Below are 23,186 nucleotides of genomic sequence, written 5' to 3'. Positions count from 1 at the left end.
ACATATTACGCACTATCACTGTATCACTGAGCACCACATGTCACCTTGTCACATATTATATTTCACTGTGTGCCTTGACAGCCTTACAAATGTAATTTGGGTATTTATAAATGACGCAATTTATAAAATTCTTAAATACCCCGTATGGTCTCTGTGTGTGTTGCTTATGACTAACTGTTTCCTATGAGTAAACCAATGATTCGTTCAATTGCTTAAGAAATAATTGTCACCCGACAGAACCAACTGTTACTTTTGTAGACTTTACCACTACAACATGGCTGTTTCATTGCCCCTGACATGCATCTTTATTATTACTGTGCTCAGGCCCAATTTGCACATTTCTGGCTGCATCCTATGCTATACCAGCTGCATACGGCTGTGGAGGCTGACAGCATGGCCCCCTGTCCAGTGTATTGTACCAGAGGGTTATGCCCCCTCTCACTGAGATAGATACGACTGCATGCACTCAGTGGGAGTGGCATGGGCCCTATCGACTGCCTCTATGCACCCAACATGCCGCTAGCCAAAAATCCCATGATTCGAGTGATGGAACATGAGGTCATGTGCCGGCAGGTTCTTCAGCTGGGGCTGATCACTGTTGGCGACTTATGTCTCGATGAGCATTTCAGAAAACCAAATAGTATAAGGGACAACCCGTTGCACACAGTGCTCGACATGATATTATTCCATCTGCTCTGTGCTACATTTGGCGCTTTGCACACCACGGTCCCGAAACCGCCTCCCACATTCCATGCTCTAAGGCACATAATAGACAGCCCTTCTCTTTGAAAGCTCGTCGTGCGCTTCTACACTATAATACAGGAGGAAGCAATTGCGAGTACCCCCAGGGCCCGGCCTGATTGGGAGGCAGCCATGACGCCCACTCTCTAAGGCCCAATGGAATTACTGCTGTGCCCAAACCATCACCCTCTCTCCAAACTACAGACTCAGTCTCATACATTTCAAATTCCTGCATAGAATGTACCATACACCTGTTGCACTGCATAAGATGCGGGTCTTGTGGAGGATGCACAATGATTGAAATGCGCTGCTTCCTTGGCCACGGGTCTGCACCTTGCCTGAAACTGCGGTGCTGTGGGCCTTTTTTGGTATCATGTCTATACATACGTGTCCAGATATCGGGTCTTTCCCCACAACGAGCACCACGGGTAGCCCTCTTGAGTTACGAGAGGTTGAACCCTCCTGAGGCTCGACGGCTTCCTGCAGTGTTGCTCTTTCTTGCAAAGCAGAGTGGCCATTCATGGGGGGCGACGCCCTGCTCTGAAAATTGCAGACTGGTTTGAGGATGCTTGCCGCCTACTGGGGACTCATGCTGGAAAGCGCCCAGTCTAAAGACATCTTGGGCCTTCTGATTGCTTATCTTGCCATGCAAGGTGAAGCTGGAGACCCTGGAGGGAGTCCGGGGCCCGGAGACCCTGACTGACGCTTCATGTTTACAGGCGACTGACTCTATGGGTGCGGCCCTGCAAATCTCCCCGATCGGAACTTTATGATCGGCACCAGATCATCAATTGCGACTGCTTGCGCCATACCTGCTGGGGTCAGAATTCGAGCATAGCTCTTGGTTGTGATCGCATGATACTGCTATGTATATAAGGCCTGCCCCCCTTCCCCTACCTATCCGCTTGTTCACTCCCTACACTTGATTGTTGCTCAAAGCCAATTAAAAAATGTAAAAAAAAACTCTACCTTGTGTGCAACAAGGTGTGCATAGGGGTTACATATTAATAGTTAAAAGAAGGATTCCCCACGCGTCAGAAAGGGTTATTCTCAGAGGTTTGATAGCGGTTTTTAGGCTGCTGCAGTCAGATTATGCATGGTAGGACGAAGGTAAGTTTTACAGGCCCGCTTTGTGGAAGGCACATCAGGTGCTGCAGTCCACAGATGTCATTTAACTACTAGGCCTCGGGTGCCCAGAGCAAAAGGTGACAGCGTTAAATAGAGCACTTGTATACAGAGCTATGTGCATGGTACTGTACTGAAGTGTGAGGCCAATGCTTTTGGCAGACAGAAGGCTGCAGTGGGAATAAGTGGGCGTTGTGTGATGGGAAATATTCTTGATAGTTATTAGACTAAGCAGTGCTAAAATATTTCTGCATTCATGTGGCCAGGATACTGCGAGGTGTTGAAAGCAGCAATCATTCACGGAGGCTAACACGAGAGCTCGGAAACGTCAGTCCCAGGTTCATGCCAAAAGCTAGTTGGGAACCTGAACTTAGGCCAAGCAATTATACACACCAGCTAAGTACAGCCTATGGCGCTTTCGGTCTAGACAGCATTTAATGTCATTCAGACTAGGAAACCGGGTAGGAGCATGTGGTGAGAAGAAGAGGAAGATCTCTGCTGAGACCACATGCAAACATCTCATTCACAGCAAAATCTAATGCTGTTTTCTGAGGCCAATTATGCAGTTTTTTAAACAAAGAAATAAACTCATCTTTCTTACTTTAATTCAAAAATCCTCTGACAGAGTGGTGTGGTTGAAACTGAATATGATATTTGTGCAACACTGTGAGAGTCAACACGCGTTCAGTTATAAGTTATAAGAGGCTGATATATAATATTGGTTCTGTTTCAATTATTCTTCCCAATGCATTTCCAGCTCTAGTTCTCTCTGCTTATGGTGTGCAATCTATTTACAGAAGTGCAGTTGTTGCTGTGACTGTTTATGTACAGTCAAGTTTACACCTTCAACGAGGAGGCCATAGAATACCAGGTATCTCCAGCACCTCCGTTTGTTGTTCCTAAAGAGGTGGGTCGACCTTCGAGGCAAGAGCCCTTTGTGCTCAGTTCTGCCAGTGGTGTATCCACAGACCCTACATGGAATTTATAGAAAGGGCCAGCATTCAGGAATCTTCCTGGCTGACTCCTGCCTGGGACAGAAATTCAGTCTTACAGGGCCTCTGCAGGGTTTAGGTCGTCTCTCCCTTGACTTTCCCATAGTGAACAAGGACTTTGAGATGAATTGTACTGTGTGGGAGCTTGGGGATGATACAGAGGGCACGCTGGGAATAAGATGGGCTATGTGCCCAGTTGGAGTATGTTTAATAGCAAGTTTAGGTGTCAAAGAAAAGAGACACAATATCCTCTGGAATGTAGTCCCTTTTCAGGTGCGAACACGCGAGGAGACAGGTCAACACAATAGTGCATGTGTTCTTTTTGTTTGTGCATGCTTATTCCAGCTCTTACACTGTGCAACAATAAGACAAGATATGACAAGGGCAATAGGTCTGGATATTTGCTAAGTGAAAGCTCTTCTTTGTTGACTGTCCAGTTTGTGTGTCAGATTGCGTAGAAAGGAATGAGTGGGTAAAAATGAGAATGTGCCATAAGTTGGATGGGTGAGTGAAATGATGGATGGATGAATGAGTGATTGAGTGTATGGATAATTAATTGGTGAGTGCAAGTATTAATAAGTGAGTGCGTGGGTGGATGAATTTATGAGGGCTTCAATCGCTGAGTGGGGGATGCAGACAGTTCCACTAGTTGGAGGATGCAGACAGTTCAGATCCTACAAGCTGAGGCCTTAGACAGTATTCATAACATGAGTTAAATGACAACAATTACAATACCTATACCAGTGCAAGCATTACACCAAGGCTGCCATCATAGTTCATGACATTATACTGCACTGCTTTGAACTATATTGTACTGGGTTGCACTGTATAGTATAATGTTGTTAGTATTGTTGCATTGTCTAGTATTTTGTCCAAGCAGGCTGGCAGTGAACTCCACAGCTTTCAGTTCAAGTCAGCCGGCAGTGAACTCCACATGTGTCAGACCAAACCGGCTGGCAGTGCACGCCACAGGTGCCAGTCCAAGCAGGCTGGCAGTGAACTCAACAGCTGTCAGTACAAGACAGCCGGCAGTGAACTCCACATGTGTCAGACCAAACCGGCTGGCAGTGCACGCCACAGGTGCCAGTCCAAGCAGGCTGGCAGTGAACTCAACAGCTGGCAGTCCAAGTCAGCCAGCAGTGAACATCTCAGGTGTCAGTTCAAGCCAGCCGGCAATTACCTCCACAGGTGCCAGTCCATGAGGCTGGTGGCAGAGGCGCCTCAAAGGGAGAAGTAGACTGTGACCTGGTAGAGGTGAGCAGCAGCCAGGCCCTGAATCTCACACCAAGACTGAGTTTGTCTGAATGGCCACTTCTGAAACCTCCGCCATTAAGTGAATCAATCTGAAGCAGTAAAAGGTCTCTCCAATATAAGACTCACCTCACAATAGGAAAGCAAAATTCAAAAGGAAAATATTTATTTGAAAAACTATTTAGAATTTTCAAAAAGCAATGCTTTGCTGAGTACTATTTGTATGGCTCTTAACATTGCCCATTTTTGTCGGTTTGTAAAAAACTCGGACCGCCAGACTCCTGGGAAGCGGCAGTGGCAGTCTCCTGACCGCCCTATTGCAATTCGAGCTGTAGGACCGCCACAGCCCCACCACAGCCACCAGGGAACCGCCAAATTTGTAATTGGGCCTTAAGTGGTTTATTAGAAATCAGCTAGGGCAGAATCAATAGTACAATACCACTCCAGCTGAGTCCCACTGCCCCAGTGTTCACACTCCCGGGATTACTGGGTGTGGAAACACCAGGCCCAAATTTACCAGGCAGAAACGTAGCTGGTAAAGTTGCATACAGGTCTGGGTCAGCTCCCAACAAAAGCCCACCAGCACCACAGGAGGAGCAATGGCGTGCTCCCACAGAATGTACTGAGCTGGCTTTGCTCTCTGACATCCTCCCGCCACCCCCACATGACCAGCATCTGCTCCTCCTTCCCATTTACCACTGGATAACCGCTAAAAGCGGGTGGTACATGGGAGCAGAAAGCCCCTGGGATTGCGAATAATCATGTGAAAAAGAAATGGTACTCTCAAATCAGCATGAAATTCATAACCGCTAGGTGCAGGGATGCAAGCAGTGATTCAGACCAAGGTTACTTCAGCGCCCCTGCACTGGGCAACTCATAGTGGGACCCGCAGGCATCAGTTTGTGGAGCTATCTTCTTGATAGTAATAGATGAGGGTCTACACTCCTTCGAATTATTCTCATCTTCTCACAACCTTTGTGATGACAATCGCTGAGGCCTATTGTGGCAAGTGCTTGATAAATTTCCTAACAGTAACAATAATACTACTAGTACTGCTAATAATAATAATAATAATAACAACAACAATAAGAATAATAATAACAGTAACAATAGTATTTAACTATTTGCGTGTATAAATGATTTGACCAAGTGACAGCGTAGTGCCAAGTTATTGCCATATTTTACTTGATTAGGGATATCATTCAATATGTGCGTGTAGATGGGAAATGGATTCTAGTCAGTGTTGCCCACCCTGCTACTTTATAAAACAATGAAACAATCTTTGGTAGAACCTTTTTCCCAGCTTCATACTTCTTCGGGAGCCTGAGATGTTTCCACGCAAAAGCCAAGGGCCGGAGAGTCCAGGGTTACTTTGAAGACAAGAAGATGGCTTTGCGACTGGCTTTGAACCTAGAATCTCCTTCTCACAAAGAGCCATCGCATCTGCTCCTTCCACAAGTGGAAATGAGAGGTTTCCAGTGCAACAAGGCCTTCGCCCTTAACACAGTTTGGGACTCATTAAAAGTTGGGTGCTAAAAGGTCTGGCTTTCTGCACCCCGAGTTACTAGGGGCATCGGTAACTCCGAGGATTGGGGGATAGGTCGTATATGCCCCACTCCAAGTTTTGGGAATCAATGTTTCGCAGAAAACTTGGTGAGAAGCAAGCAGGAAAACTCCATAAATAGAGGCAAAACTTGCAGTAATTTGGTGTGCAGCACTGATACTGCACGTTATGCCTCATTCCAACCAGGAATACTCATAATGGGTAAGGAATACTGCACTTGGTAAATATCACGCCATGCATTACCGTAGCGTTCCGCACTCGGTTAATGCCACACCATGCACTACTGTACCGTTCCGCACTTGATAAATACCACACCATGCACTATCGTACCGTTCCGCACTCAGTAAATATACCACAACATGCACTGCCGTACCGTACTGCACTCGGTAAATACCACACCATGCAATACCGTACCGTTCCGCACTCAGTAAATATACCACACCATGCACTGCCGTACCGTACTACACTCGGTAAACACCACACCATGCACTACCGTACCGTTCCGCACTCAGTAAATATACCACACCATGCACTGCCGCACCGTACTGCACTTGGTAAATACCACACCATGCACTGCTGTACCGGACTGCACTCAGTAAATACCACACCATGCACTACCGTACTGTTCCACACTCAGTAAATATGCCACACCATTTACTGCCGTACCGTACTACACTTGGTAAATATCACACCATGCACTACCGTACCGTTAAGCACTCGGTACATATACCACACCATGCACTGCCGTACTTTACTGCACTCAGTAAATACAACACCATGCACTACCGTACCGTTCCGCACTCGGTAAATATACCACACCATGCACTGCCGTACCGTACTGCACTCGGTAAATACCACACCATGCACTACCGTACCGTTCCGCACTCAGTAAATATACCACACCATGCACTGCCGTACCGTACTACACTCGGTAAATGCCACACCATGCACTACCGTACCGTTCTGCACTCGGTTAATGCCACACCATGCACTACCGTACCGTTCCGCACTTGGTAAACACCACACCATGCACTACCGTACTGTTCCACACTCAGTAAATATACCACACCATTGCACTGCCGTACCGTACCGTACTGCACTAGGTAAATACCACACCATGCACTACCGTACCGTACTGCACTCGGTAAATACCACACCATGTACTACCGTAACGTTCCGCACTCAGTAAATATACCACACCATGCACTGCTGTACCGTACTACACTCGGTAAATACCACACCATGCACTACCGTACCGTTCCGCACTCTGTAAATATACCACACCATGCACTGCCATACCATACTGCACTCGGTAAATACCACACCATGCACTACCGTACCGTTCCGCACTCGGTAAATATACCACACCATGCACTGCTGTACCGTTCCGCACTTGGTAAACACCACACCATGCACTACCGTACCGTTCCGCACTCAGTAAATATACCACACCATGCACTGCCTTACCGTACTGCACTCGGTAAACACCACACCATGCACTACCGTACCTTTCCGCACTCAGTAAATATACCACACCATGCACTGCCGTACTGTACTGCACTCAGTAAATACCACACCATGCACTAACGTACCGTTCCGCACTCTGTAAATATTCCGCACCATGCACTGCCGTACCGTACTGCACTCGGTAAATACCACACCATGTTCTACCCTACCATTTTACATTCAGTAACAATATATATACTTTATTTGGATATAAAATTATCCTTAAAAGAACACCTCAAAGTTACAACAGCAATACACATTATTAAAAAAGACAAAAAACCATAGCATAAGAGCAGTGGTTGTGAAAAACTTCAAATTGCATTAAAAGCTTCACTGGTGTGTAAATGGTAAAGGAACTTAGTATGCAAAATGGCAATGACAACATGACGTTTAAAATGCATTCGATTTCAGGTGTTTAACAGTCAGCCATAAATGCAATCCAATATTTCGTAAAATAACAGCAGATTGTACAAAGCAGCAGTCAAGTAAGAGCAATTTTAGCAGCATTAAATAGATTGCAGAATGGAATGGAATAGCTCTTAAAAAAGGGCACGATGACATACCATTCCCGTTACTGCCTAAAAGTGCGGTATGCATGTTGTATAAAGGTTGTAAAAGCAATATTTAGAGCTATGTTTTCTGGCATTAAAGCTGCAATAATTGCTTGTCTACACGTCCAGATTCCCCACCTATTCCACTCAATTTTCAGTTTACGTCTACGTTGTGACATAAAAGAGGGACAAAGGCATACTATGTGCTCCAGGGTTTCAGGAGTCATGCCGCACCCTCTGCACGTAACATCCTCTGACAGACGACGCCAGACGGGCAGTTCTTTTAGGAATTGCCAATCGCCCAGTCTCACAGCCATAAAACTGAGTTTTAGGTGCAAGGAGTAAGTACAGGATAGGTAGGATGCGGGGGATAACCGACCATACGAGATCATTGTTGCCCATGCATGTCTGCGTTTGGCAAAATGAGCTTTATCAATAATCAGGGACCTCATTCGAATGCATTTCTTAATGCTAGTTTTAAATACTGACTTACTAGGGTTGAGGTCCCATAATGCACCCGCAGACATTTCTTGGATTGCATCCTTAAAAAAACAACTATAAGAGCCGCATGGGTTTTTCTGGAAGATATCCAGCCAAATTAAAGACTCCAATGAGCCTGTGTTTGCTTGTCTCGGTTTATGGCCCAGATTCAAATACATTCCAGTGCCAGAAATTTCATAATTTAATAAGCCCAATTCAAGTCTAATCTGAGCAGCAGAGGCAGTTTTGGTCAAATGGAGAATTTTTTTGTAAAGTTTGGTCACATGTTGGTTAAAGATGGAGTTTAGTTTCCCCCTAAAAATCTCAGCGCCGTATGCCACTGTCGGCCCAATTTTTGCTCTCATAACTTCCAATAATGGGGATAGACTTGGGCCACACAGATTTCTTGAAAGCTTGCAGAGGTTCACCTGGAGATTCATAGCTTTTACTGAAATGTCCTTACGCTGTTTATTGAAGTTGCCCCTGGAGTCAAAATTGACCCCTAGATATTTATGTGCATTTCCTATTGTGAGACTCATGTTGTTATACAGCCATCCTCCACCACGGTAACGTTTTCTACCGAAAATAACCACTTGGGTTTTCTTTAAATTAACCTCTAATCTATTCATGGTGGTGTAAATTTCTAGTTTATTTAGTAGCCTTTGCAGCCCTACCCGTGTCAGACTAAAAAGGACCAGGTCATCGGCATATTAAAGATTACTTATTGATACACCTCCCATCTTGGGCGGGTGGCTATTTATTTCTTCAAGGGAGGATGGCAGGTCCGCTATGAACAAATTAAAAAGGAGGGGGGCCAGCACACATCCCTGTTTGACCCCTCTGGTTGTCATGATTTTCCGAGAGAGATGTGTGCCAGTCCCCAACTTCACTTGTACCCATGTGCCCGAGTGCAGTTGGATGATCGCATCCAGGAGTTTGGCTGGGATCCCCCATTTTTTTAACTTCTCCCATAGAGCAGCCCTTGGTACCCGATCGAATGCGGCTTTAAAATCTACAAAACAGCAAAAAACCACCCTAGATGTAACTAATGCTTTATCGACAATTATAGACAATGTCAGTAAGTTGGTCACAGTGCCGGAATTAGCGGTGAAGCCAGTTTGATTAATTGAAATCAAGTTGTTCTGCTCGGCCCAGGATCTCAGCTCCTCCAGTAGGGTTCCTGCGTAAAACTTGGCCTCAATGTCTAATAGGGCAATTAATCTATAGTTATTTGGCGAGGCATGAGAGCCTGACTTGTAGATCGGGTGGATTATTGCCCCTCGCCATGAATCCGGTATAGTTGAGCTTGTCAATGCGAAGTTAAAGAGATTGGTTAGGTATCTTGACCATAGGTCAATATTTGTTTTAAACAAGGTCTGTGGTAGGCCATTTGGACCCGGAGCGCCATCTGGTCTTGCTTTTAATAATACTTTAGTGACCATTTCTTGGGTGACCTGTAGGTCTTCACTTCGTGGGTCTAAACAATCCATGGACCTGCTCCCGTTCAAATATGAATTTGTTGTCAATGGGTTAGAAGCACATGAAACTATAGACGCTAAGACCTCTGAGGCCCTAAAATGGTCTGTTTGCATTCAGTAAATACAACACCATGGGCTACCGTACCGAACTCGGTAAATCCCACACCATGCACTACCGTTCCGCATTCAGTAAATACCACACCATGCACTACTGTACCATTCAGCATTCGGTAAATAGCACACCATGCACTACCGTACCACACTCAGTAAATACCACACCATGCACTACTGTACCGATCTGCACATTCTGCAAATTCCACACCATATAGTACTGCACCTGGTAAATACCAGACCATACAGCACCTGGGAAATACCACACCATGCACTACTGTACCCAAGTTGGTAAATACCAATCCATGCACTTGCACTACCATATTTTCTTCACCACACAAATGTCTGCTGCACCGGTACTGGGAGTCTCGGCCTAGTCCAGCTTGTTTATGTCCAATGTGTACCCTCCACTAAAATGTACTGCCACTTTTTTGCTCTAACTACTGTCTGAATACTAGTGTAAGAATGTGTTATTATTAATTGGTAAGTACTGCAAGGGTTTATGTAGAGAGGGGAATTGACTCGTTCCAAAGTCACGTTTTAACAAACTGGATAACTACCTTATTCGAAGTTAACGAGCCTGCAGGGTGTTGAGCTTTCACGTCATCAGGACCACTAACCAAACATTAAAAAGTCCCACCAGCGGAGTCCAAGTAAAATATCCCGTTGAGAGGCGGCCCTGTTTATGCTGGCATGGAATACTGTACAAGCCGAACACATTACCACTGCATTGTTTATCCGCAGAAATGTACTTTGTGAACTAGAGTTCACATTGATTTTCACAGCTATAGCCCCATCTGATAAAAAAGACCTCTGGGGTAGATTGTCAAGAAGATTATTACTGCCTTTCACTTTGATAGGGAAAAAAAAGTTTCCACGGTCACCATGTATTATAAATTAACTGTAAATAGTTTTATATTAAACTGAAAACATGTGTCAAAAGTGTACCAACTAGGTTACAAAGACCGTAATACATATGTCGCTTTAATTTATCTGTTAATTTTGTTCAAGTTGGGATCGTAAGGAAACTTAAAGGAACAAGGATATTGCTTTTGTTGTATTGGCAAAGGCTTTGTAAAAGCGAAAGAGTAAGTGGCGGACTTGTATTGAAAACTCTCCAGGGCACCAGGGAACAAAAACCATGAAGTTACAACACATTGGTGGCTTTCCCTAACTTTCGTTGATGCCTTCACGAAAATTACACTCAGAGGCGTGCAGGCAAGGAGAATTGGTCCCTTGGCTTCTGGTTCGGTAGTTCAGTACAGCAATGGTCATGGTTAAGGCTTCTTGCAGTGGACTAAGGCAGTCCACTGACCTTCTAGTGGACTGCTCCCTTCGCTGCAAAGCTCCACCTGGCAGCTGCCTCCGTAGGCTCTGCTGACCCTCTGGGCAGGAGTTCAAGGCCTTTCTCCACCCACACGCTCGTGCCTGCACCTCATCCCTGGTGGTCTAGTGGTAGAGCGTCACTGTTCTACTGCTTGACTGCCCTTCCGTCTCTCTTTTTCTGCATCTTTTACTTTTTATCCTGCTTCTGCCTTATTTCCTTTTCTTTCCTTTTCCTGTGGTTTTGCTTTCTCTGTCGCCCTCTATCCCGTTACTACTCCCCACGTTTCCCACCTCCCAGCTGTCCAGCCCCCCGCAGCACTACTTAACGGCAGCCGCTGCGAACAGCGGGCTCCCCTCTGGCGTGCAGAAAGCACGCCAAAGGCAAGCCCATCTGAGCTCATCCTCGCCTGGACTGCGCCCAACGCAGGGACCCTGGTTCTCAGACCTTTTACCACTACGATGCCAGCACCCTCCTCACCCTCAACTCAGGACGTTATGCTGCCTTTCACCTCGTGTCGCCAAAGCAGACCCAAGGACCCTTCTCCTGCCGGAACTGCAGCCACACCTTCACCTGCACCAACATGCCAGCTCCTCTCGCCGCCCAGCTGACCAACAGCACACCCGAACGGCTCATCTGCATCCTTCTCAACACGCCCTCCCTCCACAAACACACCACTGGACCAGACATCATCACCGCCATCCCTGACGGTTACAAAATCACCCAAAAAGAACTGCGCCGACCGACCAGGGGGAGGCATCGCCATCATTCACAAGAACAACCTTCGACTGATGACTTATTCGAATGATCCTGGGGCAACCATGGTGTCGCAGCCAGGAATCCTCAGAGTCGTATGTTGCTTTTATGGTCCACCTCTCGATACCACCACGGTCTGGGTTATTTTCACAGACTCCATGGAGTGATCAAGCGGGGGAAGGAAAGGATGGGAACAGCGGGGAGGGAGACCTGTAAACAAGAGTACAAATGCTCAGACATAAGGAAACATATAACATAGACCATAAGCCTTTTCCACTCTCATATCATGTAGGCACCCAATGCATATGAATTATACCTGTAAAAAAAAGAAAAGGCTTCTGCTTGTTTCGTCAGCAGTCAGATTTTAGCAGGTTTCAGTCATATCTAGAAACAAGAACCACATTGGTTTATCAAGAGCGTGTGTCCCCCCCTTTGCTTCTCCTGGCCCTCTCAATACGGTCTCAACACCTACCCCAGTAGGCTGGGAGCTGAACTGTACAGGGGTGCAGGGCTGACGCACGTTCCCCTGTAGTTAAACAACAGAAAACACAGCACCCTTTCTTGAGTGACTACTTCATAAAGCATTACATTCACAGAGTACTGTAATGTCACACAACACGCCTCTCCGGGCGCTTTTCATCAATGAAACACAATGTCACACAACACGCCTCTCCGGGCGCTTTTCATCAATGAAACACAATGTCACACAACACGCCTCTCCGGGCGCTTTTCGTTAATGAAACACAATGTTGATATACCAAGGTCTGATACTTCTCAGACCTTCACGACTTTCTGCAACCTCGTGTCTTTTTGTGGGCACGCTACTCACAAAGCTCCTGTGCGCACTGTTTGTCACACTCTCACTTAGTTGTCATAACGGTATTCTATTTCACGGAGGCAATACTTGACACAAAGAATGCTGGCTGATATGGTGCGCCGTGTGAACGCTAATGCGTTTGTGTTCTGTTCCTATCCGGGAAGTGATTCCCCAGCTGGGGCTCCTCGGAAGGAAAGTAGTAAGCCCGCCCGCAAGAATCTTTCAATGGATTCAGCCAACGGGAGGGTTAAGCGCCTCAAAGACTTTTGCCGCTTCAGCTGGGAAGCCCTGGGATCAAGGAAATTTGTAATAAAGGGACGTGGTGCAGTTGCACCCTTACCCGACCTTCATACTGCGTGTGCTCCTCAGCGTCTGGAGTAACCGGCACCCGAGCGAGCGTCCAGCCCCGGAAATACCTTCCTTCCGCGTCGCGTTGACGTCATCGACGCGCCTTGGCAGGGGCTCATGGGAAATGTAGTTTTGAGGCTTGTCGAGACTCGGGTCTCCCGCTTTGCCTCTTCAGTGTCTTCCGGCGTGGCTCCTGACACATGGAACACCTCCACTTCCAGATCCAGACCAATCCCAACACCAGCCTCCACGTGATCCTCGTCTACAGGCCACCCTATCCCAACCCGCCCATCACCGATGCCATCATAGACCTCATCGTACCCCAGGCTCTCCCATCCACCTATTAGATCCTACTGGGGAGATCTCAACTTCCACCTGGACAACCCCAGTGACCAGAACACCACTCCCCTACTGGAGAACCTTGTCAACATCGGACTCAAGCAGCTTGTCACCGCACCGACCCACACAGCCAGACACACGCTTGACCCTGTCTTCTCCGCCAGTGAGAACATCATCTACAGCCACAACACCGGACTCCTCTGGGTCTGTGAGAAGCGCAGTGGTAGGAGAGTATGTGTGAAGAGGACTGTCAGGAGGGTCTGTGTAAAGAGCAGTGGCAGGAGGGTCTGTATGAAGAGCAGTGACAGGAGGGTCTGTATGATGAACAGTGGCAGGAGGCCCAGTTTGAAGAGGGCTGGCGGGATGGTCTGTATGAATAGCAGAGGCAGGACGGACTGTATGAGGCGCAGTTGAAGGAGGGTCTGAATGAAGAGGACTGGCGGGAGGGTTTGTATGAAGAGGACTGGCATGAGGGTCTGTATGAAAGGGGCTAGTGTGAGGGTCTGTATGAAGAGGACTCGCAGAAGGGTTTGTATGAAGAGGATGGGTGGGAGGGTCTGTATGAAGAGGACTGGCAGAAGAATCTGTAGGAAGAGGACTGACAGGAGGGTCTGTATGAAGAGGACTGGCCAGAGGATCTGTATGAAGAGCAGTGGCAGGAGGGTCTGCATGAAGAGCACAGGTGGGAGGGTCTCTATGAAGAGCAGTGGCAGGAGGGTCTGTATGAAGAGGACTGGCAGGAGGCTCTATGAAGAGGACTGGCAGGAGGGTCTTATGAAGAGGACTGGCGGAGGGTCTGTATGAAGAGGACTGGCAGGAGGGTCTGTATGTGGGTGACTGGCAGGAGGGTCTGTATGAAGAGGACTGACAGGAGAGTCTGTAAGAAGAGGACTGCCAGGAGGGTCTGTATGAAGAGGACTGGGGGGAGGGTCTGTATGAAGAGGACTGGCGGGAGTGTCTGTATGAAGAGCAGTGGCGGGTGGTTCTGTATGAAGAGGACTGACTGGAGGGTATGCAGGAAGAGGACTGGCTGGAGGGTCTGTATGAAGAGTACTGGCTGGAGGGTCTGAATGAAGAGGACTGGTGGGAGGGTCTGTATGAAGAGGACTGGCGGGAGGGTCTGTGTGAAGAGGGCTAACAGGAGGGTCTGTATGAAGAGCAGTGGCGGTTGGTTCTGTATGAAGAGGACTGACGGGAGGGTCTGCAGGAAGAGGACTGGCGGGAGGGTCTGTACGAAGAGGACTGGCGGGAGGGTCTGTGTGAAGAGGGCTGACAGGAGGGTCTGTATGAAGAGCAGTGGCGGGTGGTTCTGTATGAAGAGGACTGATGGGAGGGTCTGCAGGAAGAGGACTGGCGGGAGGGTCTGTAGGAAGAGGACTGGCGGGAGGGTCTGTATGAAGAGCAGTGGCGGGAGGGTCTGTATGAAGAGGACTGGTGGGAGGGTCTGTGTGAAGAGGACTGGAAGGAGGGTCTGTGGGAAGAGCAGTGGCAGGAGAGTCTGTGTGCAGAGGAATGGCAGGAGGGTCTGTATGAAGAGCAGTGGCAGGAGGGTCTGTATGGAGAAGGCTGGCAGGAGAGTCTGTATGAAGAGGGCTGGCAGGAGGGTCTGTATGAAGAGCAGTGGTGGGAGGGTCTGTATGAAGAGGACTGGCGGGAGGGTCTGTGTGAAGAGGACCGGAAGGAGGGTCTGTGAGAAGAGCAGTGATAGGAGAATATGTGCAAAGAGGACTGGAAGGAGGGTCTGTGAGAAGAGCAATGGCAGGAGAGTATGTGTGAAGAGGACTGGAAAGAGGGTCTGTGTAAAGAGCAGTGGCAGGAGGGTCTATATGAAGAGCAGTGGCAGGAGGGCCAGTTTGAAGAGGGCTGGCGGGAGGGTCTGTATGAATAGCAGAGGCAAGACGGACTGTATGAGGAGCAGTTGCAGGAGGGTCTGAATGAAGAGGACTGGCGGGAGGGTTTGTATGAAGAGGACTGGCATGAGGGTCTGTATGAAAGGGGCTAGTGTGAGGGTCTGTATGAAGAGGACTGGCAGAAGGGTTTGTATGAAGAGGATGGGTGGGAGGGTCTTATGAAGAGGACTGGCAGAAGAATCTGTATGAAGAGGACTGACAGGAGGGTCTGTATGAAGAGGACTGGCCAGAGGATCTGTATGAAGAGCAGTGGCAGGAGGGTCTGCATGAAGAGCACAGGTGAGGGGGTCTCTATGAAGAGCAGTGGCAGGAGGGTCTGTATGAAGAGGACTGTAAAGAGGCTCTATGAAGAGGACTGGCAGGAGGGTCTTATGAAGAGGACTGGCGGAGGGTCTGTATGAAGAGGACTGGCAGGAGGGTCTGTATGAAGAGGACTGACAGGAGAGTCTGTAAGAAGAGGACTGCCAGGAGGGTCTGTATGAAGAGGACTGGGGGGAGGGTCTGTATGAAGAGGACTGGCGGGAGTGTCTGTATGAAGAGCAGTGGCGGGTGGTTCTGTATGAAGAGGACTGACTGGAGGGTATGCAGGAAGAGGACTGGCGGGAGGGTCTGTATGAAGAGTACTGGCTGGAGGGTCTGAATGAAGAGGACTGGTGGGAGGGTCTGTACGAAGAGGACTGGCGAGAGGGTCTGTGTGAAGAGGGCTAACAGGAGGGTCTGTATGAAGAGCAGTGGCGGGTGGTTCTGTATGAAGAGGATTGACGGGAGGGTCTGCAGGAAGAGGACTGGCGGGAGGGTCTGTACGAAGAGGACTGGCGGGAGGGTCTGTGTGAAGAGGGCTGACAGGAGGGTCTGTATGATGAGCAGTGGCGGGTGGTTCTGTATGAAGAGGACTGATGGGAGAGTCTGCAGGAAGAGGACTGGCGGGAGGGTCTGTAGGAAGAGGACTGGCGGGAGGGTCTGTAGGAAGAGGACTGATGGGAGGGTCTGTCAGAAGAGGACTGGAGGGAGGGTATTTTTGAAGAGCAGTGGCAGCAGGGTCTGTGTGAAGAGGACTGGAAGGAGGGTCTGTGGGAAGAGCAGTGGCAGGAGAGTCTGTGTGAAGAGGAATGGCAGGAGGGTCTGTATGAAGAGCAGTGGAAGGAGGGTCTGTATGGAGAAGGCTGGCAGGAGAGTCTGTATGAAGAGGGCTGACAGGAGGGTCTGTATGAAGAGCAGTGGTGGGAGGGTCTGTATGAAGAGGACTGGCGGGAGGGTCTGTGTGAAGAGGACCGGAAGGAGGGTCTGTGAGAAGAGCAGTGATAGGAGAATATGTGCAAAGAGGACTCGAAGGAGGGTCTGTGAGAAGAGCAACGGCAGGAGAGTATGTGTGAAGAGGACTGGAAAGAGGGTCTGTGTAAAGAACGGTGGCAGGAGGGTCTGTATGAAGAGCAGTGGCAGGAGGGTCTGTATGAAGAGGACTGGCGGGACGGTCTGTATTAATAGCAGTGGTGGGAGGGTCTGTATGAAGAGTAGTGGCTGGGAGGTCTGTCTGAAGAGAACTGGCGGGAGGGTCTGTGGAAAGAGCTGTGGCTGGAGATTCTGTGAAGACGACTGGCAGGAGGGGCTGTATAAATAGCTGTGGCGGGAGGGTCTGTATGAAGAGCAGTGGTGGGAGGGCCTGTATGAAGAGCAGTGGTAGGAGGGCCTGTATGAAGAGCAGTGGCAGGAGGGTCTGTATGAAGAGCAGTGGCAGGATGGCCTGTATGAAGAGCAGTGGTGGGAGGGCCTGTCTGACGAGGACTGGCAGGAGGGTCTGTATGAAGAGCAGTGGCAGGAGGGTCTGTATGAAGAGCAGTGGCGTGAGGGCCTGTATGAAGAGCAGTGGTAGGAGGGCCTGTATGAAGAGCAGTGGCAGGAGGGTCTGTATGAAGAGCAGTGGCAGGATGGCCTGTATGAAGAGCAGTGGTAGGAGGGTCTGTATGAAGAGCAGTGGTAGGAGGGTCTGTATGAAGAGCAGTGGCGGAAGGGCCTGTCTGAAGAGGACTGGCGGGAGGGCCTGTAAAAAGAGGAATGGTAGGTGGACCTCTATCAAGGGGTGGGCTTTAGGTGTTTATGGAATGTCAAGAGTTGTTTGCATTTCTGAATGCATAGGCAGTTAGCTGCAGGGGTACAAGGCAGCATTTGGAATAAAGAAAGTTAGCCGTTATTTGGGGCAGTAAGCTGGGTGATAGGTATAGTACAAGATTAGTTAGGCTAGATTATTTTTGATTTGTACCTTGTTACAGCTGTTTTGGTTATTATAAGGTGCACGTTTGTTGTAAGCTCCGTGTTCAGTACGTGGGGGCAGTCAGTGGCATTATAGGATGCAGAGAAATTAACATGAACCATTGGAGACTTTTAAAAATATGTTTCAAGGTCCTATGCTGAGATAGCAGGCCATTCTACAATAAACCCAAGACCCAGATCAAGGCAGCAGGAACTTCCCCAGCAGTTTAAATTGCTGAGGGACTGTAAGCACAATTGCTCACTTAATCTATTGTTGTTCTCTGTAGTAGACACTATTGGAAGTTATGATACATTGTGGGATTTTAATTCATGAATGGGAGAAAAAAGGCTAAATTATCCTGCATGCGTGAAGTGTGTAACTCGCAACGTGTGATTTTAAAGGCTATCTCTCAAATTACTGAGACTATTTGAACATGCCCTGATTTTAATTTTGTAGGATTTCTACTTTTATAAAAAAGAAGTGAAGCATTGACGTAACCCTGTAAAAAGATCACACCACCAAATTCTTATTTTTTGCTTTGCTTTGAATACATTTTTGGATTGCAGATAAATTATGTATTCAATTAATTGTGTAATGAACTGCAATTTCAATGATGTTGATTTTCCCATATATTTATATATAGCTTTGTGCAGTTTGTTTGGCAGTTAAATGCTTTCAGACGAAATCACCCAAACTACAGTATTTACTTTAAAAGGGTATTTGAAACAGCAGTTTATCAGAATACTTGATTTTTATAGCTATAATAAATGTTCCTAGACCATCATGTTACCCTACAATGCACTCAATTCAAAATGGGGCCACTGATCAAGAAGTGTAAGCCTCCTAATTCATCAAGTGAAATCAAAGATCCATAGGGTGAAGAGGTGTCAAAGACCAAAACGTAGGACCTTCATTACACCACAGATTACTGTAGATGTTGTATTATCACCATATGTTTTGCTGTCTTTTACCATCATTTGTATCACCGTGAATGCAGAACCTTTGTATTATGTCTGTCGTTTACATTTTTAAGGTTCTCATTGATCACAGTCAGGTGATGCAGTGTAATTATGATTGGTTAGAGAATATCTGTCTAGTGGTTTGTGTAGTAATGGATCATATTAAATAAGGAGCTAGGCTAGAGGTAGCCAATCCTGTCAGGGTTTTTTGTAGAAGTGTGGATGCATGTGCCAAAAGACTTTGCAGCTTATTTCCATATCTTGGCCAGTGGACGTTGGCCTGTTGATTGACATCAGTAGCCACACATATGGCTTTGATGAAATGTTATTCATTTCAGGTTCTGCTGCTAGGTTTCAGCTAATTTATTCAGAATGGGTTTGTACATAGGTTTGTGGTGGGGTATATAAGTGCATGTGAGGTGGCAACGCTTAACCCATGAGATGGCTTTAGTGGCACATTGTGTGCAAGACGGTGCCAAGGGCAGTGACTAATTGTCTACCGTTGGTTTAGGACAAAGTAGAAATATGGCTGTTTTTGAAAGTACACCTGTGTGAGGACATGAAATGTCCTTGTGATAGCAACACTGAGTTAATGGTATGAGTTAGATATCAAGTTGCGTGCCTACCAGAGATGCCATAGAGGGCAGAAATGGCAGCAACATATGTCTGTGCCCACCCCCTAAAAAGGCATCTTAAATAAACATTGACTACGATATGGTGATATTTAATGTATTTTACTTTGCAACACTTGTCTGACAATAAAGTCAAAGTAAAGAGATATCTAGTTTGGATATGAAGGCTCTGAGAAATTGCAGTGACCACAGTTAGGGTGGATTTGTGTCACATTGTTTGGTTAAAGAAGATGAGTCTGTTCACGGCCTTCCTAAGAGCCGTCAGGAAACGGATTTGTGGGTTGCTGCAGATGAGTAGGGAGTGTGTTCCGGAAGTTCTCACCCTATTTTCTTTTTAACAGAAAGAGATGAGCGCTTCTCAGGTTTCTGACAGGTTAAAAGTAACAACTGCTGATTCAATAAAAATACCTCACTAGCATCTAGGTTATAGAAAGTTGAAATCTATATATCACTAATTTATGAGGTGAATGCTGGAGAGCCAGATGTCCAATAAGATATCAAGATTGGGATAAGCAAAAGAACAGTAATGATATCAGAAATGATCACAGATTAGGTACAAAATAGAAATATCCAGAGTTGTGGAAAGGGGCGGGTGAGGCAAACCACTTACTTGAATGACTACATCATATTCACTTCATTTTAGAATCCAGGTTTCTTTGCTGCTGCTTTACTGGTTAAAGAACTGGGCATTACCGATGCAATCGGTGATGCCACCTGGAACAGTATAAAAAGCAAGGGCACTAAGATAGGTTTTCACAGCTGCTTTATCTTAAATGTTTCTTCTTTTGTAACTTAATTTTCAATGAGCACATTGCATGCCATGGTTAGAATGCTTGAAGACCTTACCCTGGTGCACAGGGCGGGGTGGGGGGTAGGAGTTTTGGGAAGAACCTTCTTGTCACTTCATGTCTCTTCCCACACAAACCACAAGTAGCTCTTATCTGTTTTTTGCTTTATTTCAGCATAGGGTACTGCATTTTGTTTGTGCATGGTCTGAACAAGCTCTGCACATCTCTTGGCAAATGGGGAACTACTACATTGACCGTGTTCACCTTACTTCTTCTCCTTCTGTTTTCTTGGAAAACTATCAAACAGAATGAAATCTGGTTGACAAGGGAGTCTCTCTTCAGGTAAGAAATAGTCGAAACGTTTTCTTAATCATTCACCATAGTTGTGGCCATGTGTGTTAAAATAAAAGATGAAGATGTGAGCAGACAGTTGAAGCAATCGAAAGTTTAATACTCTATTTAGAAGTATAATTTCAAGCTGATCAGTTCACATGTATTTGTATATGAAAGAACACACATTTTCTGTTTTAGAGAAAACAACCTTTACAACCCAGTCATTACATCGCACTACCTTTACAACGCAGCCATTACATCGCATGTCACTAAAACGCATGTCATTACAATGCATGTCACTACAACGCATGTCATTACAACGCAATACAGGGCAAGTAATGGGAAATAGTAATTTTTACCCCTCCCCTATCCAACACTTACCCTACTGTTGCACTCACTAGAGTGGGAATAGTAATTTTTACCCCTACACTATCCAACACTTACCCTACTGTTGCACTCACTGGAGTGGGAATAGTAATTTTTACCCCTACACTATCCAACACTTACCCTACTGTTGCACTCACTGGAGTGGGAATAGTAATTTTTACACCTACACTATCCAACACTTACCCTACTGTTGCCCTATAAGTAATATGAGTTGTAATGGTATGTGTTGTAGTGGTATGCGTTGTAATGGAATGCGTTATAAATGTAGTTTCTAAAAATTTGTTGTAATGGCATGCGATGTAAAAACATGCGTTGTAAGGGATGTTACGATGTAAAAACTGCGTTGTAAAGGCATGCGTTGTAAATGTTTGCATTGATCGTCATACATTCGTGTTTTAGTATTCATGATGTAGTATGTTTACCACTGCTGATGTTATGATGTGCTTGTGAAATTTGGGCTAGTGGTTGCTAATCTGGGTATTCGAATGTTCATTTAAAAAATATTGCGAACATATTTGGGTATTATTATTACTTTTATTAGAACACTGGAATGTTAGGACCTTTTTTGAAGACATTGTAGTGGCTGAAGGCTAATATTGATACAGGTCTTCTGCTCCAACATTCCACTGTTTTGTTTCTGTATCTCCCTGATTAGCTTACAACAATGTACCCAGTGCTACCCAGTGCTTAATTTGGTTTCACTTCATGCCCCTTTAACCCCTTCCCTGCTCATGACGGAACCGTTCCGTCATGAGCCACGGTTGGCGTGTGCTCATGACGGAACGGTTCCGTCATGACAATCCTGTTGGCGGCCGCTCCGCCTCCGCGGCGCTGTTTCCCCGCCTGTGCGAGGGGACAACGCAAATGGGCGGAGTCATGACGGAACCGTTCCGTCATGAGCACAGCTCAACTGTGGCTCATGACGGAGCGGCTCCGTCATGAGCACAGGCCCACCGCGCTGCCCCCCTGCCCCCCCCAGCGCTGCAGCGGAATGTCCGCAGCAGCGAAGGGGTTAATACACCACCAGACACTCCCTGCCTCCTTATCTCACTCCTTTTTATCTGTGCCTTCTCTTGTCCCTATTATTCTCTAATTTACTTTCTTCTTCCTTCCACCTTTTTTGTTTTCCTCACTCTTGATTTGAATTAAAATTTGTTGAGGAAAAATAATTGCCAGTTTCTAAACATAGGCATACAGCTCTTTTGCTTCAGGCTATACAGATGTTAAAGACCCTCTTCATCACTATAGGCCCTCACATGTGGCTTGGTCCTGTAACGCTGGTTCAAGACCTTTAAGAACCAGTATAGGCCTCGACAGTGGGCTACGATGCTTTAATATAAAAAGTTCTTTGATACAGGACAAACAAGTCATTTACTTGGATTCTCTTTTGGATTGTAACATTATTGACAAAAAAACCTAGCCTAGAAAAACTGCAACTAACATCTACTAGTGTTTATATTACATCCTCTTCATAGAGAACATATGGAGCTTTGTATGCAGTTGTCTCTCAATGGATAAGCGTGTTCCAAAATATTTAGATTACATCTAGGTTAATAGCTAAATGAATGGATACTGCTTAATAACTCTGTGAAACTCACATTTCTTGATTACTGACTATACATTGGCAAGCTTAGTCTCACATGATTGTTAGCTAGTTACCACGTTCCATCCTAAGTGTAGGTACCACAATTTTGAGATCCTTTGCAGTGTTTCTCTGAAGTGTTATCAGTATTCTTCAGATCCTACCTGCGACTGGCACACTCTGCCAAGTCTTTTTGAAGTGTCTCTTCAAAACATCATCACATGGCTAATGATACCGTTGATTTCGCCCATGGAGCAGAATGCCACTGTCCGTATCCCATTCAGAAGGCCACAGAGCACACAGGGGCTACTGGTCCTAACCATGGGGGGTTGAAGCCTTTTACTCTTGATGTCCTGGGGCCTGACCTACTATTGATGCTGAGTAACTGGGCCAAGTACCCCTCCTGCACTTGACTCTCTAGATAGCGTGGCCTGAGCAGTCCAAGGCTCCCTTGGGGGGAGATGTGGATACAGATTAGTGAACATGGGCTCCCAACTCAGTGTGCACATCAGCAGCAATAAATCATTGTCCAGTCAAATACTCACTTTTATGGGGAAAAAAATATTTTATTTCTGCCGCTATCAACACACCAGGAAAATAAGACATTTGCGAACAATTACACAGTCTTTTCAGATCAGAGGTATTAAGCCTGGTATTGAATTATATTATTTTGTGGAGGCCAAGACAAGGCCATGTACACGTTCTAAGAGTCCTAAAGGCTTTGTGTAATTAACAGATGATGGAGAGTGACAATTTGTAAGAAGTACAGTGACTTTGAACAATAAATTGTGTAACTAAAGTAAACAAGAAGTAATAATTGGCACTATATAACACTTACAATAATAAATATATACATACATAGGTAAATACATAAATATGATAGGCTGTGTACACTGGAAATAAGGATTTAGAATATGTGATTTTTATTTTTTTAGTGACACTACAATATCAAAATCACTTAGAG

The 23,186-nt window shown here is 46.3% G+C and overlaps 1 protein-coding gene across 1 annotated transcript in view; it reads left to right on the top strand.

Annotated features, from left to right (window-relative positions):
• The window catches only part of TMTC1 (transmembrane O-mannosyltransferase targeting cadherins 1), a 1,415,052-nt gene that overhangs the window by 904,542 nt on the left and 487,324 nt on the right, over window positions 1-23,186 (top strand). Inside the window, exon 10 of the mRNA XM_085652351.1 lies at window positions 20,095-20,262. Coding sequence (XP_085508477.1) covers window positions 20,095-20,262 — 168 coding nt within the window. The remainder of the gene's footprint in view (window positions 1-20,094; window positions 20,263-23,186) is intronic.

Source organism: Triturus cristatus, chromosome 4_1 (genome assembly GCF_964204655.1).
Source record: "Triturus cristatus chromosome 4_1, aTriCri1.1, whole genome shotgun sequence".
Taxonomy (NCBI): Eukaryota; Metazoa; Chordata; class Amphibia; order Caudata; family Salamandridae; genus Triturus; species Triturus cristatus.
This window is presented reverse-complemented; position numbering and strand designations above follow the sequence as displayed.